Source organism: Panthera pardus, unplaced genomic scaffold (assembly GCF_024362965.1).
Source record: "Panthera pardus isolate Hobbes unplaced genomic scaffold, ASM2436296v1 HiC_scaffold_6, whole genome shotgun sequence".
Lineage (NCBI taxonomy): Eukaryota > Metazoa > Chordata > Mammalia > Carnivora > Felidae > Panthera > Panthera pardus.
The window spans coordinates 66,845,500-66,858,447 of NW_026526991.1; the positions used below are offsets into that span (position 1 = coordinate 66,845,500).

Here is a 12,948-nt window from a genome sequence, read left to right on the forward strand (position 1 = left end):
GCTGACAGGGTGCTCCGGGCATCGCTGGTGCTCCCGGCTTCCCTGGGCCCCGTGGTCCACCTGGCCCTCAAGGTGCAACTGGTCCGCTGGGCCCGAAAGGTCAGACGGTAAGACCCAGAGTGAACCCCAAGTCCCATCGATACCATCGGGGTCAAACCCCGCCATCCCTCCCTCCTGCACTCACACCAGTGTCCTTTGTTGGGGGCTGGGGGGGGCATGCCTTTAAGGGTTTCTGGAGATGGGGGCAGGGTCCATGGAGAGAACCCAGCGTGACAACCTGCCTCTGTCTTTTCTCAAGGGTGAGCCTGGTATTGCTGGCTTCAAAGGCGAACAAGGCCCCAAGGGAGAGCCTGTGAGTATCTGCCCACCAGCTCTTGGGCCCAAGGCCATCCCCCCGCCCACTGCCCTACTCCTCCATAGCCCTGTCCCCTAATCTGGGACCCCTCAGGCTGTGTCTGGGGAGGGGGACATATCGGGGTTGAGAAGCTGATGCAGCTTCAGCTCCCATCTTTGACCCTTACACCCTCTCTCTTCCCACTGGGCCACTTCTGCTCTTCCTGGGCTGACCCTCTACGGCCCCTCTTCCCCAAATCCCCTAGCCCTGAAATAATGGCCAAGGTCACTTCCACCACATGCCACGTCAGTGATTGACCCGGGGTCAGGTGAAGACTCACCCTGTTTCTCTTTTGTGCTGCTTCTCAGGGCCCTGCTGGCCCCCAAGGAGCCCCTGGTCCTGCTGGTGAGGAAGGCAAGAGAGGTGCCCGTGGAGAGCCTGGTGGTGCTGGGCCCGTTGGTCCCCCTGGAGAAAGAGTAAGTAGGCTCTTACTCTAGAGGTAAGGGGACTCCTAGTCCCCACTTTCTGTGGGTGTGACCTGAACGTGGAAGTGGAGTCTTGGTGGTTCTGTGTTCTTGTCCAGTCCTGTGGCCTGAGTATCAGATTCCTCTCTTCTCCACTCAATGCCACGGGGACAGGGAGCCCTTCTTATTTGTACCCCATGCCCCCAGGAGGGCATGAAATGGTTTGAGCTACTCCCCAGATCAGGCCCAAGAAGTTACTCTCTCGGAATCTTGCCGGCCATAGCTACAGCCCCAAAGAAACTGTGGGTTGGTGGGACTGATCCCCCGAAGCCTGGCTGGGCTCCCTGGAGTCACCGTTGGGTCAGGGGCCATTGTCACTCACCACCTGCCCTCCCACTTCTTCCTAGGGTGCTCCTGGCAACCGTGGCTTCCCAGGTCAAGATGGTCTGGCAGGTCCAAAGGTGAGTGGGGGAAGAAGGGCTTGGGGTCCCTGCATGGCTGGTCAAATGGCCTGCTGATGACTGCTGCCTCCCCTTGTGTAGGGAGCCCCTGGAGAGCGAGGGCCCAGCGGCCTTGCTGGCCCCAAGGGTGCCAATGGCGATCCTGGCCGTCCCGGAGAGCCTGGCCTTCCTGGAGCCCGGGTAAGTAGCCCAGCCGCCTTTGTCCTTGACTTCCGACTGTGATCGGGAGTCCTCGTGCCCTTCCCCACCTGCTCCCTCCAGCCCTGTGCTGAGGATCGGGAGGACCTGGGGCCTGCCCCGACGCCCGCCCACCCTCTGTCTCTCTCCTCACCAAAGGGTCTCACTGGACGCCCCGGTGATGCCGGTCCTCAAGGCAAAGTTGGTCCTTCTGTAAGTCTACCATTTGGAGTTGTTGGGAGAGGTTGAGGGGATATCCTTGAGGAGGCAGGTAGGAAGACAGACAGGAGTCTGGGTGGGGGGCAGCCCGTGAATTTTGAGAACAGGGGAGGGGTGCAGATGGTAGGTACCAGGGCCGGGTGTGGAGCTCTGGAAGTGCCACCCCGTTGTGCATTCGGGCCTTTCCTCGGGGGAAGACGAAGCCTGGTGCGCACCGTGAGAGGCAAAACTTCTAATTTAAGCAGCACCTTGTTGCTGACGGGGGTCCACATGTGCGGTGAGGGCTGCTGGTCGAAACGTTGCTCAATCCCTGTGCCGTGCGTCTGGTCGTTGCCTTGCCCTGTGCCTGCCACACAGTAGGCACTTAGTAGGTGGATGGACGGATGTGGGAAGAGCGTCTACATTCTGAGAACGGTGTCCTCTCTTTCAGGGAGCCCCTGGTGAAGATGGTCGTCCTGGACCTCCAGGTCCTCAGGGTGCTCGTGGGCAGCCTGGTGTCATGGGTTTCCCCGGCCCCAAAGGTGCCAATGTAAGTAATAACCCGCCCTTCCATTTCCTTCCACATGGTGCCACCTACCTCCTTGCCCCCTGTGGAAAGGACTGTCTCCTAAAGAGAGTTAACCAAGGGCAGGTCTGAGTGGGATCCTGGGTGCCATGGGCAGCTGGGGCCTCCATGTCCCACAGGAGTACATGTGATCTGGGGAAACCCGGGGCTCCTTAGAGCTTCGGGACATCTCAGCCGTGACATTCTTCCATGGGCAGTGCTGCCACACCCTCTGAACGTAAGAGAAGGTGCTGATTCTCAGCTTGAGCTTTTCCTGTCCATCAGGCTGTGGCCCCAAGTCCCAGGCTCCCCCACCTGCTCTACCCCCCGCCCCCCCAAAACCCTCCCTTCATGGTCCTGCACTCTTTCCTCCAGGGCGAACCTGGCAAGGCTGGTGAGAAGGGACTTCCTGGTGCCCCTGGACTGAGAGTAAGTACCCCGTCTCACTACCCACGCATTGGTGCTGGCTGGACACCCTCAAGGGGAGAGGAATCCCGTGGCATGCTCCTGGGGTCCCTAGTTAGCAGCGTGGAGTCCTGTGGCTGAGAAGTCCATGCTTCTCTAGGGCCTTTGGGAGTCCACACAGGATGACTTCTAGTTGCTATTGGTCAGTAGCCGGGAGATGGGGAAGGCTCCCATGCTGAGCAAGACTGGGAAAAGGAGGGGCTCAGGAAAGGAAGCGGGGAGAAATGGAGTTCAGGTTGGGGGATCATGGAAACTCAGGGCCACCGACTGTGCCTGCCCAGTACTGGGGCCCACAGAACTGAAGAGCGTGTGTCAGGACCTCACCCTTTTCCCTTCCCTCTAGGGTCTTCCCGGCAAAGATGGTGAGACCGGTGCTGCGGGGCCCCCCGGACCCGCTGTAAGTACCTGCCTGGCCTCTCTAGGTGGCCCTGTGGGCATGGGGGCGGTGGCGTGGAGGCCGAGGCACCTCAGGCCCGCTCGGCATTGAAACTAACAGTTTGGGTGTGGGCTCATGCGGGACACCAGACCCACTCAGCCAAGGCAGTGTGGACCCCACCCCTGTTTCAGGAGTGCAGGTCATTGGTGGGAGAATAGCGAGGCACACACTCCTGCAACCTTGTTGGGCGGTGCAGGGGGTGTCTGGCCTGTCCTCCTGCTGGCCACCCCGGTGTCCTGTGTCCGAGGCTCTTAGATTCTCCGGAGCGCTCGGGTCACGTTTGTTTCCTTCTGCAGGGACCTGCCGGTGAACGAGGCGAGCAGGGTGCCCCTGGGCCATCTGGGTTCCAGGTAGGTGGCCGGACTGGGCCCCCTCTTCAGTCCTTTCCAAGCCCGGGGTTCTGCGGGCGGTAGTAGGCACTGCGGGTGGAGGGCCCGCCCCTCTCATGGGGGCCAGGGGGGTGAGGCTTCCCTACAGTCCTGGCTCTTGCCTTGTGCTGGGCCTCCCTGGAGGGCGGGAGGAGTAAACTTACTCTCTTGCTAACGCATGTCACTGCCTTCTAGGGACTTCCTGGCCCTCCCGGTCCCCCAGGTGAAGGTGGAAAGCCAGGTGACCAGGTGAGTGTGGGGCTCTTTGAACCTGCAAACTATTTAGATGGGAAGGTCTCTTCTGCTCTGCAGGAGGGCACAAGGAGCCCCACGAGGCCGGGAGTGTCCGGGCCACATCCCAGCTCAGCGTCCAGAGGGAGGGATGCTCCTCCCTGGCTGCAGGACATCAAATCTCCCCCTCTTTCACATGTCTTTGTTTGTTCTCCAGGGTGTTCCTGGTGAAGCTGGAGCCCCCGGCCTCGTGGGTCCCAGGGTAAGCATTGGCCGTTTCCGGTGGTCCCCTCAGACCTGCTCTTTCCCTGTGCATTTCTGCCAGCCTGGCCCTGCAGAGCCGCGCCCGGGTCCCGGGGCCCCACTCTGCTTGCTGCCCCCCTGCCTTTCCCTGGGCCTCTGCCCCATCACTCTCACTTGACTGCCCCATGGTGTCTCTGCCACAGGGTGAACGAGGTTTCCCAGGTGAACGTGGCTCTCCCGGTGCCCAGGGCCTCCAGGGTCCCCGCGGCCTCCCTGGCACTCCTGGCACGGACGGCCCCAAAGTAAGTGAGGCTGTTGGGGTTGTCTGGGTCAGCCTAGGAGGCCCTGCTGGGGGAGGGGAGGGGGGATGGGGACAGGAGAAGGGAAGATGGAAGACAAGACAGAAAGGAGGCCTGGCAGGGGAGGAAGGGGGGCTTGGGCGCTGGGGTCCTGGGCAGGTGCTGCCCACCACAGACGCCTCTACCCCCACCCCACAGGGCGCATCTGGCCCAGCCGGCCCCCCTGGGGCTCAGGGCCCTCCAGGTCTGCAGGGGATGCCCGGTGAGAGGGGAGCAGCTGGCATTGCTGGGCCCAAGGGAGACAGGGTGAGTACCAGGCCGACTGTGCCTCCCCCAAAGCCGTGCTTCCCTGTGCCATACTCACCCCCTCCCCACAGCACCTGGGCGGGGGGTCCCTAGTTAATCCTCTTGAGGAACTTGGAGACCTCCCCCCACCCACCCACCCCAGGCACTATTTGTCTTTTAGTGACCCCCTCTCCCAACCCTTCCCTCTATCCCACGCCTCTCACCCTGAACCCATAGCCAATCCTGCTGGGCCAGGAGCTGAGCTGTACCTGCAGCCTCAGCCAGGGTGACACGGAGCCGGAGCCCCCTCCTGAGGTGGCCAATCTTCTCTATCCCACAGGGTGACGTTGGTGAGAAAGGCCCCGAGGGAGCCCCTGGGAAGGACGGTGGACGAGTAAGTGAATGCTGGCTGCAGGCACCCTGGGGACCCCGTGGGTCTCCAGCCCTGCGCTCTGGGCACAGAAGCGCAGTGTGTGAGCACAGCCCCTGTCCTATCTCAGTTGTGCAGGCTGGGCAGCTTTGGGACTCTCCTGACAAGGCTGGGGCCACGGGTGTGAGGTCCCCAGACTCCCTACTGGGCTCCAAGTCCCTGGTCAACTCTTCCTCCCTCACCTTTGTCTCCTTTCTCCCTAGGGCCTGACTGGTCCCATTGGCCCCCCTGGCCCTGCCGGTGCCAATGGTGAGAAGGTAAGTCACAGCTCCCTTCGCTCATGGCTCCCCTCCCCTATCACACCTGCGCATCTCCTGCCAAAGACTGCCGTCTCTTCTCCTCACTCAACAGCTAGCACCCTCCTGCCCACTAGTAGCTGCAAGGAGTGAGGGGTGGGAGTCTTCTTAAAAGCAGAGTCAGAGGCTGTGCACCCCGTCCAGCGGAGCTGTTGCAGGGAGGGAGGGGGCCGGTAAACCAGCATTCAGCAGAGGCCCCAGGAAGTACCTCTCGGACCGAAGCTACAAGGAGAAAACAGGCCATCTGCTGCAGGGCTCCCTGGATGCACTTTGCTCTTTAAGGTCCCCACTCTGACCCCCACCCCTTACCTGTGGCTCTCGTCTCTCCTCCCCACCCTAGGGAGAAGTTGGACCTCCTGGTCCTGCAGGAACTGCTGGTGCTCGTGGCGCCCCGGTGAGTATCTGCCCCTGTGCCCAGGCCCCTGGGAGCAAGAGAAGCCGCCCTGCCTCTCAGCCTGGCCCTTTGGGTCTGGGGGAGGAAGCAGAGATGAGAATGGAGAGAGAAGGCCTCATCTCCATGATGCGGTCGAGGTGGAGGGCCTTCAGGTCGCCAGATCCTCTGACCAAGAGAGGTCTTCTGAAGTGGGTCCCTTGTATTTAGGACAGAGCTTCCTGGAGGCTGTCTGCGTGTCCTGTCTCTGGGCTTTCTATGCAAGGGCTGGGCCACAAGGGCCTGGGTTATAGGAGAGGACAGAAGCAGGTAGGCGTAGGGCCTTACCTCTCCTGGGCCCTCTCTCCCACAGGGTGAACGTGGAGAGACCGGCCCCCCCGGGCCTGCTGGATTCGCAGGACCTCCCGTGAGTGTCCCTGTCCACCCTCCTGCCCACCCCTCTGCTCAGGCCAGCTCTACACCTGAGGGCACCTTCTAGCCTGTGGGGGAGGGAGGGAGGGACAGAATGTAAAGAAGAGGGAAATGGCCTCTTCCGTCTTTCCTTGAACCTCCACGCTGATCTCACAGTCCCATCTTAGAGCAGCTCGCTCACTCGCTCATTTACTGACCCACCCACTCACCCAGAGCTCTGGCCCTTTTGGAAGAACGTGGAGTAAGTATCTGGCTTGCCTTTAACTCATCTGCTTCCTCCTCCTCGGGACAGGGTGCTGATGGCCAGCCAGGTGCCAAGGGCGAGCAAGGAGAGGCTGGCCAGAAAGGTGATGCTGGTGCCCCGGGTCCTCAGGGCCCCTCTGGAGCTCCTGGACCTCAGGTGGGTAGCAGTGAGCTCCCCCAGGAGCTGTTCCCATGGGATAGGGATGTTGGGGTGCAGGATGAGGGGCCTGGACAGGAGGCCTGGGTGTCACCCCAAGCTGAAGCCCCTCTACCTGGCAGATGTTAGAGCCTGCTGCTGCTGCTGCTGCCCCAGCCCCAGAAGGGAGCAGCTGTGGGGAGGAATCTGTACTTGGGGATAGAGGTTCAAAAGGAGTTAACTGGCTTATGTCGTCTAGGGTGTGGGGGCCAGGAGATGACACAGAGTGCAGGCTAAGGATAGATGACCAGGGACGATGCAGCCAGGCTCCTGGGGAGGGAAGGGGGAGACCTCCAACCAGCTCTGCAGATGCCTGCCAGGCCTCCCCCCCCCCCCCCGCCACCCCCGAGGTCTCCTAGAGCACGAGTCTCTCTTGGAGGGGGTGGCAGGCCCACCTGTGATGCCTTCTCCAGGCTGGCATTTTAGTGACAAGAAAGCTACATCTTGGAAAACTAACCCCTTGGGAGTCGGCTCTTGGGGGTCAGACAGGCCCTATACCCAGAAGCCCACAGCTCTCCTCCGGGTGACCGGGCCTCACTGTCTCTCTCCTTCCTTCCCAGGGTCCTACTGGTGTGACTGGTCCTAAAGGAGCCCGAGGTGCTCAAGGTCCCCCGGTGAGTGAGGTCCCCGTTCCCACCAGGTGGGGTGGAGGGCGCCTTGGGGGCGGCAGCTGCTGTCACGAAGAAGGCCTGGCCAGATGCTCCCACGGTGGTGCTCTGGGATTTACTCACCCGCTTCTTTCTTAGCCTTGCTTCTGCCCCCAGCCTGAGCCCATCCCACAGCCATGTGGGAGAACGGGCGCCCCTCTCTGCCGGTGTGCGGTGATCTGGGGAGGTCTGTGGTCCTGGGCAGGCCCCCTACTCAGCTTCCAAAGCACTGGCTGTCCCAGCTGAATGCACCTCCTCACCCCACCCCCTACAGGAGCTGGAGGCAGAGAAGCTGCAGCTTCCTGATCCAATAGCCAGACCCCATGGGGCCCTTTCTCCTTCTCTAGCTCTCCTTGTCCTTTTCCACACCAGCCTCTGAGACACCCCTGTCCGTCCCCCAATATGATTCCTGACGCTTCTGAGGGCCTGAGGGATTCAGAGTCTTTCTTCTCATCCCATAGGGAGCCACCGGATTCCCTGGAGCTGCTGGCCGTGTCGGACCCCCAGGCTCCAATGTAAGTGATGCTCCTGGATGGTTCTTACCTTACTCTTGGCATGGGGGGCACAGCAGGGGTTGAAGAGCCTGGCACAGTTCCAGCAGGGCTCCAAAGAGTGCAAGCTGGCCTCCATCCCTTTGTGCCTTTTCCCACTCCTGGGAGTAATTGATCATGGGGACCTGTTCTCGTAAACAGCTGCGAGCAAGGGCTGTGGCCATGGGCAACCTTCCCTGCTGGCTTGGGCTTGGACCCTCAGATTCCTGGCTCAGTGGGCAGGACAGGCTGGCACGATTGCCTCAACACATTTCTTGAGCGCATTCTGTGTTCCCGGCCTGTACAAGTTCTACATTTTGCCCACAGGGAATCTGCCATGGAGGGACGAGAGATGGTGAAAAGTCACCAGTTTACCACCAATCAAGTGCAGGGGGAGTGGGTGCAGAGGTTTAGGGGTCCGAGGAGCCACGTTTGAACTGTTCCTTGAGGGATGGTGGGATTGAGATTTCTAAAAGAAAGGAGGCAGGAAGAAGTCCAAGTAGATCAGAAAAAGCAAATGTGGGGCTGGACAAGCCAGGGCTGGCTGCTCAGAGCTCCCGCTTGGGAAGGAAGGTGGAAGAAGCAGACAGGGGTGGGGGTCAAGCTTCCTTTCTGTGGAGGGAGCCACAGAGGGGAACTGCTATCCCTGGGGCCACAGTGGCTTTGGCAGTCTGGATGGGGCAGGGTGAGATGAGTTCTCATTTCTTGCATTTGCTTTTCTAGGGCAACCCTGGACCCCCTGGTCCCCCTGGTCCTTCTGGAAAAGATGGTCCTAAAGGTGCTCGAGGAGACAGCGGCCCCCCTGGCCGTGCTGGCGACCCTGGCCTCCAAGGTCCTGCCGGGCCCCCTGGCGAGAAGGGAGAGCCTGGAGATGATGGTCCCTCTGTAAGTCCTTCCCAGGCCTGGGCCAGGAAGTCTTCTGAGCTCACAGGGCATGGAGGAGGAGGGGACACCATGGAGGGGCCACTGCCAGGGAAGAGTGCTGGGACCTGTGAATGGCGGCCAGGCTGGGTGTGGATGGCTGGGCCACTCCCTGTCAGAGCTCAAATTCTCACTCTCGCCTTCCCTCTCTAGGGTCCCGATGGTCCTCCAGGTCCCCAAGGTCTGGCTGGTCAAAGGGGCATTGTTGGTCTTCCTGGGCAACGTGGTGAGAGAGGATTCCCCGGCCTGCCTGGCCCATCGGTGAGTGAAGGATGCCCCTTCCTCTGGTGAACTGGGCCCAGCCTGGCTCCGGCTGGTGTTCTTCACTCAGTGCTCTTGGTGGCCTGGTCTCTGCAGAAGCAATACCACCCCCTGAGATTTCCCCCTACTCTGCACCCTCAGCACCGTCTCTCTGTCAGCCCTTTCTTTGGAAGGGCTCAGTATGTCTCAGGACGGGATTCTTAGAGTGCACACTCATCCTCTTTGTCGCTGTCCCTCCAGGGTGAGCCTGGCAAGCAGGGAGCTCCCGGAGCATCTGGCGACCGAGGTCCCCCCGGCCCCGTGGGTCCTCCTGGCCTGACTGGTCCTTCTGGCGAACCTGGACGAGAGGTGAGCAATGGGACACACTGTGTGTGTGGCCCTTCCCAGGGAGAGGCGTGCCGGGCCAGCTAGGCCCAGTCCTGGTGCCCTGGAGGAGGGGATGATGGGATGGGCCCAAGTGCCCAGCTGCGATGGAAGGTCGTGATGAGAGAGAGAGAGGGACACAGAGACTAAGAACTGGTACGTGGGCAGAAGGAAGCTTGTTGAGCTTCCAAAGCTTTAGCAGGATGGAAGGGAACAAGCCTGGGGCTCCCGACGGGAGAAGGGAGGAACAGAACGGGAGTCTGGCAGGGGCAGCTCTAATGGCATCTTGTTTCCTCTTGTCCAGGGAAGCCCTGGTGCTGATGGCCCCCCTGGCAGAGATGGTGCGGCTGGAGTCAAGGTGAATATCTCGGTGTCTCTATGAGCAGTGGGACAGGAGAATATTCTGTTGGGCCTACCAGGTCAGCCCCAGGTGGTAGGCTGGAGTCAGAGTCTTGTCTCAGTTTGCAAGGGCCTTTTCTCCATGGATTTTCTGGAACATTCTTCTCTAAGCCTGAGACCTCTCTCCTGACAGGGTGATCGTGGTGAGACTGGTCCCGTGGGTGCTCCTGGAGCCCCTGGGCCCCCTGGCTCTCCTGGCCCCGCTGGCCCAACTGGAAAGCAGGGAGACCGAGGAGAAGCTGTGAGTATCCTTAATTCAGTAAAAGCTGGAAGCGGAGAAGGGTGGCCAAGTGAGCTGGGAGCTCGTCCACTACGTGCCTGACTCCCAGGCCCTGGATGCATCCCTGGGTCCAAGGAGTCTTGGGGCCCAGTCCGGGCCATAGGCAGAGGAGGGTTTTGCTGACAGAGTTCCCACTCTCTCCCTCACAGGGCGCACAAGGCCCCATGGGCCCTGCAGGACCAGCAGGAGCCCGGGGAATCCCAGTGAGTATCTGAGTGCCCTCTGTTGGGTTCCTAACTGGGGTAGGCTTGGAGGTCAGTGGGGACTGTGTGGATCCTGGGACTCCTTGGCTCAGGTGAGGCCAGCAAGAGGCCTCTACCCCGGTCAACCTGACCCAACCTGTGTCTGTCTCATTCCCAGGGTCCTCAAGGTCCCCGAGGTGACAAAGGAGAAGCTGGAGAGGCTGGCGAGAGGGGACTGAAGGGACACCGTGGCTTCACTGGTCTGCAGGGTCTGCCCGGCCCTCCTGTGAGTATTGCTGTCTGTGCACGTCTCCCAGGTGCCTCCCACTGCTCAGAGCTCACCTGAGTGTCCCATGCAGCTAACCCAGCTTGGGATCATCCTAAGAAATATCCAGGACCAAAAGAAAAATTTCCAAGACTTCCTTGGGGTTGGAGGGAGGAGCAAATGGAAAGGACGGGGGAGGGGGGACATGTATCGTATGCATATTTAAGAAGGCTTCCCATCCTGGAAGATGGGGCCCTGTCTGTGCTGACCTCTGACTTTTGCTTCTTCCTTCTGCACAGGGTCCTTCTGGAGACCAAGGTGCTTCTGGTCCTGCTGGTCCTTCTGGCCCTAGAGTAAGTGAGATGCAGTGAGTCCTTCCTCGGGGGTGGGGCCAGGTGTGGGTGCTCTGATGGGGAGGGAAGCCTGGGGCTCAGGGGGCCTCGCTCGGAGGTGGAAGGACGACGGGCTCAGGGTGACTGTGGCCAGAAACCCCCTGAGATCACAGGCTGGATGAACATGAGAACAGCTCTTGGCTGTCAGCTGGGCCCACTGGGAATAGGATTCGACAAAGAGGAGCTCAGGATGGCAGAAGAGCCGTGAAGCCATCCTGCTGGTCCCTGGCCCAGTGGAGACAAGTCTGGGCCCTCCGAGAAATGTGAAGCTGCAGGGCTTCCCATCAGGACAGCCACCCGACCAGCCCCCCTTTCCCCCCCTGCCACACCCCTGCCTTTGCTGACGGCTCCTCTCTCCTGGCCTGCAGGGTCCTCCTGGTCCCGTCGGTCCCTCTGGCAAAGATGGTGCTAATGGAATCCCTGGCCCCATTGGACCTCCTGGTCCCCGCGGACGTTCGGGCGAAACTGGCCCGGCTGTAAGTGTCCTGACTCCTTCCCCGCTGTCTGGCCTGTCCCCAGCATCTGGGCGGCTTGGGCTCTCTGGTGCCAAGGGCCTCTTTCAGGGCATCCGCCTGCAGCTAGTGAAGATGGCATCCTGTGTCTTCCCTGGAGGTTCAGAGGGTCCTGCTTGGTGCTGGGAAACAGGAGAGAGGGGCTGATGAAGAAGTAGGGAAATGCTGTGATTTTTCTTGGTCCTGGGCTGCTGCACCCCTCCCCCACCCAGTGTCTGGAAGAAGACACTAGTATATTCTAGCAAGTGGGGATGTATGCAGGAGGGGCACATCCCCACAATTCCTGGCTGATTTCCGTTTCCTGCTACAGGGTCCTCCTGGAAACCCCGGACCCCCTGGCCCTCCAGGTCCCCCTGGCCCTGGCATCGACATGTCTGCCTTTGCTGGCCTAGGCCAGAGAGAGAAGGGCCCCGACCCCCTGCAGTACATGCGGGCTGACCAGGCAGCTGGCAACCTGAGACAGCACGACGCCGAGGTGGATGCCACGCTCAAGTCCCTCAACAACCAGATTGAGAGCATCCGCAGCCCCGAGGGCTCCCGCAAGAACCCCGCTCGCACCTGCCGGGACCTGAAACTCTGCCACCCTGAATGGAAGAGCGGTGAGGGTGCAGGGCATGGCCCCCATCAGAATGAGGGAGGAGACCGCTCGTAGCACAGGCCAGGCCTGGAAGGTTCTGGTGGATGGTTGCTCCTCCATTTCACAGCAGAGATACCTCAGCCCTGGCTCCCGTCCTGCCATGGCTACTTGGCAGACGTGACTTGAGGGTAGAGTTCCATCCACCAGGCAGGCGCTGCTCCTGCCCTGTTGCTTGCGCCCCTGTTTAGCATCAGACTTTCCCGTCCAGGTCTCCTTGCTCCCAGATCCCTGCACCTCCCCTCCCTTTGGCCACACGTGGCCCTCACAGCCTGTGCCTCTCCCCCTTGTGTCCTGGGAAGCCTTTCCGTCTCTCCCAGGCAGGCCTGGCCCTCTCGGGAGTATGTGTGTGCCTGTCTGAGCCCCAATGGGGTACTGCCTCCTCCCCCTGCAGGAGACTACTGGATTGACCCCAACCAGGGCTGCACCTTGGACGCCATGAAGGTTTTCTGCAACATGGAGACTGGCGAGACCTGCGTCTACCCCAACCCGGCGAGTGTTCCCAAGAAGAACTGGTGGAGCAGCAAGAGCAAGGACAAGAAGCACATCTGGTTCGGAGAAACCATCAACGGTGGCTTCCACGTGAGTAGCTGGCTGCTCTGGGCCCCAGACGGCTCCTCAGAACCCTTCTCTTCTTTCTCCCTTGAAGTTGGTGGCACCTCGCCCACCACTTTTCTTGGAGGCTTCGGAAGAGGGAAAGAGGAGGAAGAGTATTCTTAACCACGATCCCACTGGACACTGCCTCTGGGCCTCACGCCATCGCTCTCTGCCCTGACAGTTCAGCTATGGAGATGACAACCTGGCTCCCAACACTGCCAACGTCCAGATGACCTTCCTACGCCTGCTGTCCACCGAGGGCTCCCAGAATATCACCTACCACTGCAAGAACAGCATTGCCTACCTGGATGAAGCGGCTGGCAACCTCAAGAAGGCCCTGCTCATCCAGGGCTCCAATGATGTGGAGATCCGGGCTGAGGGCAACAGCAGGTTCACATATACTGTCCTGAAGGATGGCTGCACGGTGAGTTGGGCTGGCTGGAGCAGGCAGAGGGTTGGTCCACAGCAGGTG

The 12,948-nt window shown here is 60.8% G+C and overlaps 1 protein-coding gene and 1 long non-coding RNA gene across 2 annotated transcripts in view; one reads left to right on the forward strand and one right to left on the reverse strand.

The window, feature by feature from the left end:
• COL2A1 (collagen type II alpha 1 chain) overlaps nt 1–12,948 on the forward strand; it is a 31,238-nt gene that overhangs the window by 17,291 nt on the left and 999 nt on the right. Inside the window, exons 21-53 of the mRNA XM_019419167.2 lie at nt 9–107; nt 299–352; nt 703–810; nt 1,206–1,259; nt 1,341–1,439; nt 1,596–1,649; nt 2,086–2,184; nt 2,575–2,628; nt 3,008–3,061; nt 3,397–3,450; nt 3,664–3,717; nt 3,917–3,961; nt 4,146–4,244; nt 4,440–4,547; nt 4,867–4,920; nt 5,160–5,213; nt 5,593–5,646; nt 5,996–6,049; nt 6,347–6,454; nt 7,054–7,107; nt 7,602–7,655; nt 8,394–8,555; nt 8,745–8,852; nt 9,093–9,200; nt 9,520–9,573; nt 9,748–9,855; nt 10,044–10,097; nt 10,255–10,362; nt 10,641–10,694; nt 11,102–11,209; nt 11,556–11,844; nt 12,274–12,461; nt 12,658–12,900. Of these exons, the coding sequence (XP_019274712.1) occupies nt 9–107; nt 299–352; nt 703–810; nt 1,206–1,259; nt 1,341–1,439; nt 1,596–1,649; nt 2,086–2,184; nt 2,575–2,628; nt 3,008–3,061; nt 3,397–3,450; nt 3,664–3,717; nt 3,917–3,961; nt 4,146–4,244; nt 4,440–4,547; nt 4,867–4,920; nt 5,160–5,213; nt 5,593–5,646; nt 5,996–6,049; nt 6,347–6,454; nt 7,054–7,107; nt 7,602–7,655; nt 8,394–8,555; nt 8,745–8,852; nt 9,093–9,200; nt 9,520–9,573; nt 9,748–9,855; nt 10,044–10,097; nt 10,255–10,362; nt 10,641–10,694; nt 11,102–11,209; nt 11,556–11,844; nt 12,274–12,461; nt 12,658–12,900 (3,051 nt within the window). The remainder of the gene's footprint in view (nt 1–8; nt 108–298; nt 353–702; nt 811–1,205; nt 1,260–1,340; nt 1,440–1,595; nt 1,650–2,085; nt 2,185–2,574; nt 2,629–3,007; nt 3,062–3,396; nt 3,451–3,663; nt 3,718–3,916; nt 3,962–4,145; nt 4,245–4,439; nt 4,548–4,866; nt 4,921–5,159; nt 5,214–5,592; nt 5,647–5,995; nt 6,050–6,346; nt 6,455–7,053; nt 7,108–7,601; nt 7,656–8,393; nt 8,556–8,744; nt 8,853–9,092; nt 9,201–9,519; nt 9,574–9,747; nt 9,856–10,043; nt 10,098–10,254; nt 10,363–10,640; nt 10,695–11,101; nt 11,210–11,555; nt 11,845–12,273; nt 12,462–12,657; nt 12,901–12,948) is intronic.
• Nucleotides 9,379–11,048, reverse strand: LOC128774933 (uncharacterized). Its single transcript, XR_008419469.1, has 2 exons — nt 10,611–11,048; nt 9,379–9,880 (listed from the first exon to the last, which is right to left on the reverse strand). It is a non-coding gene; the product is annotated as an uncharacterized LOC128774933 (long non-coding RNA).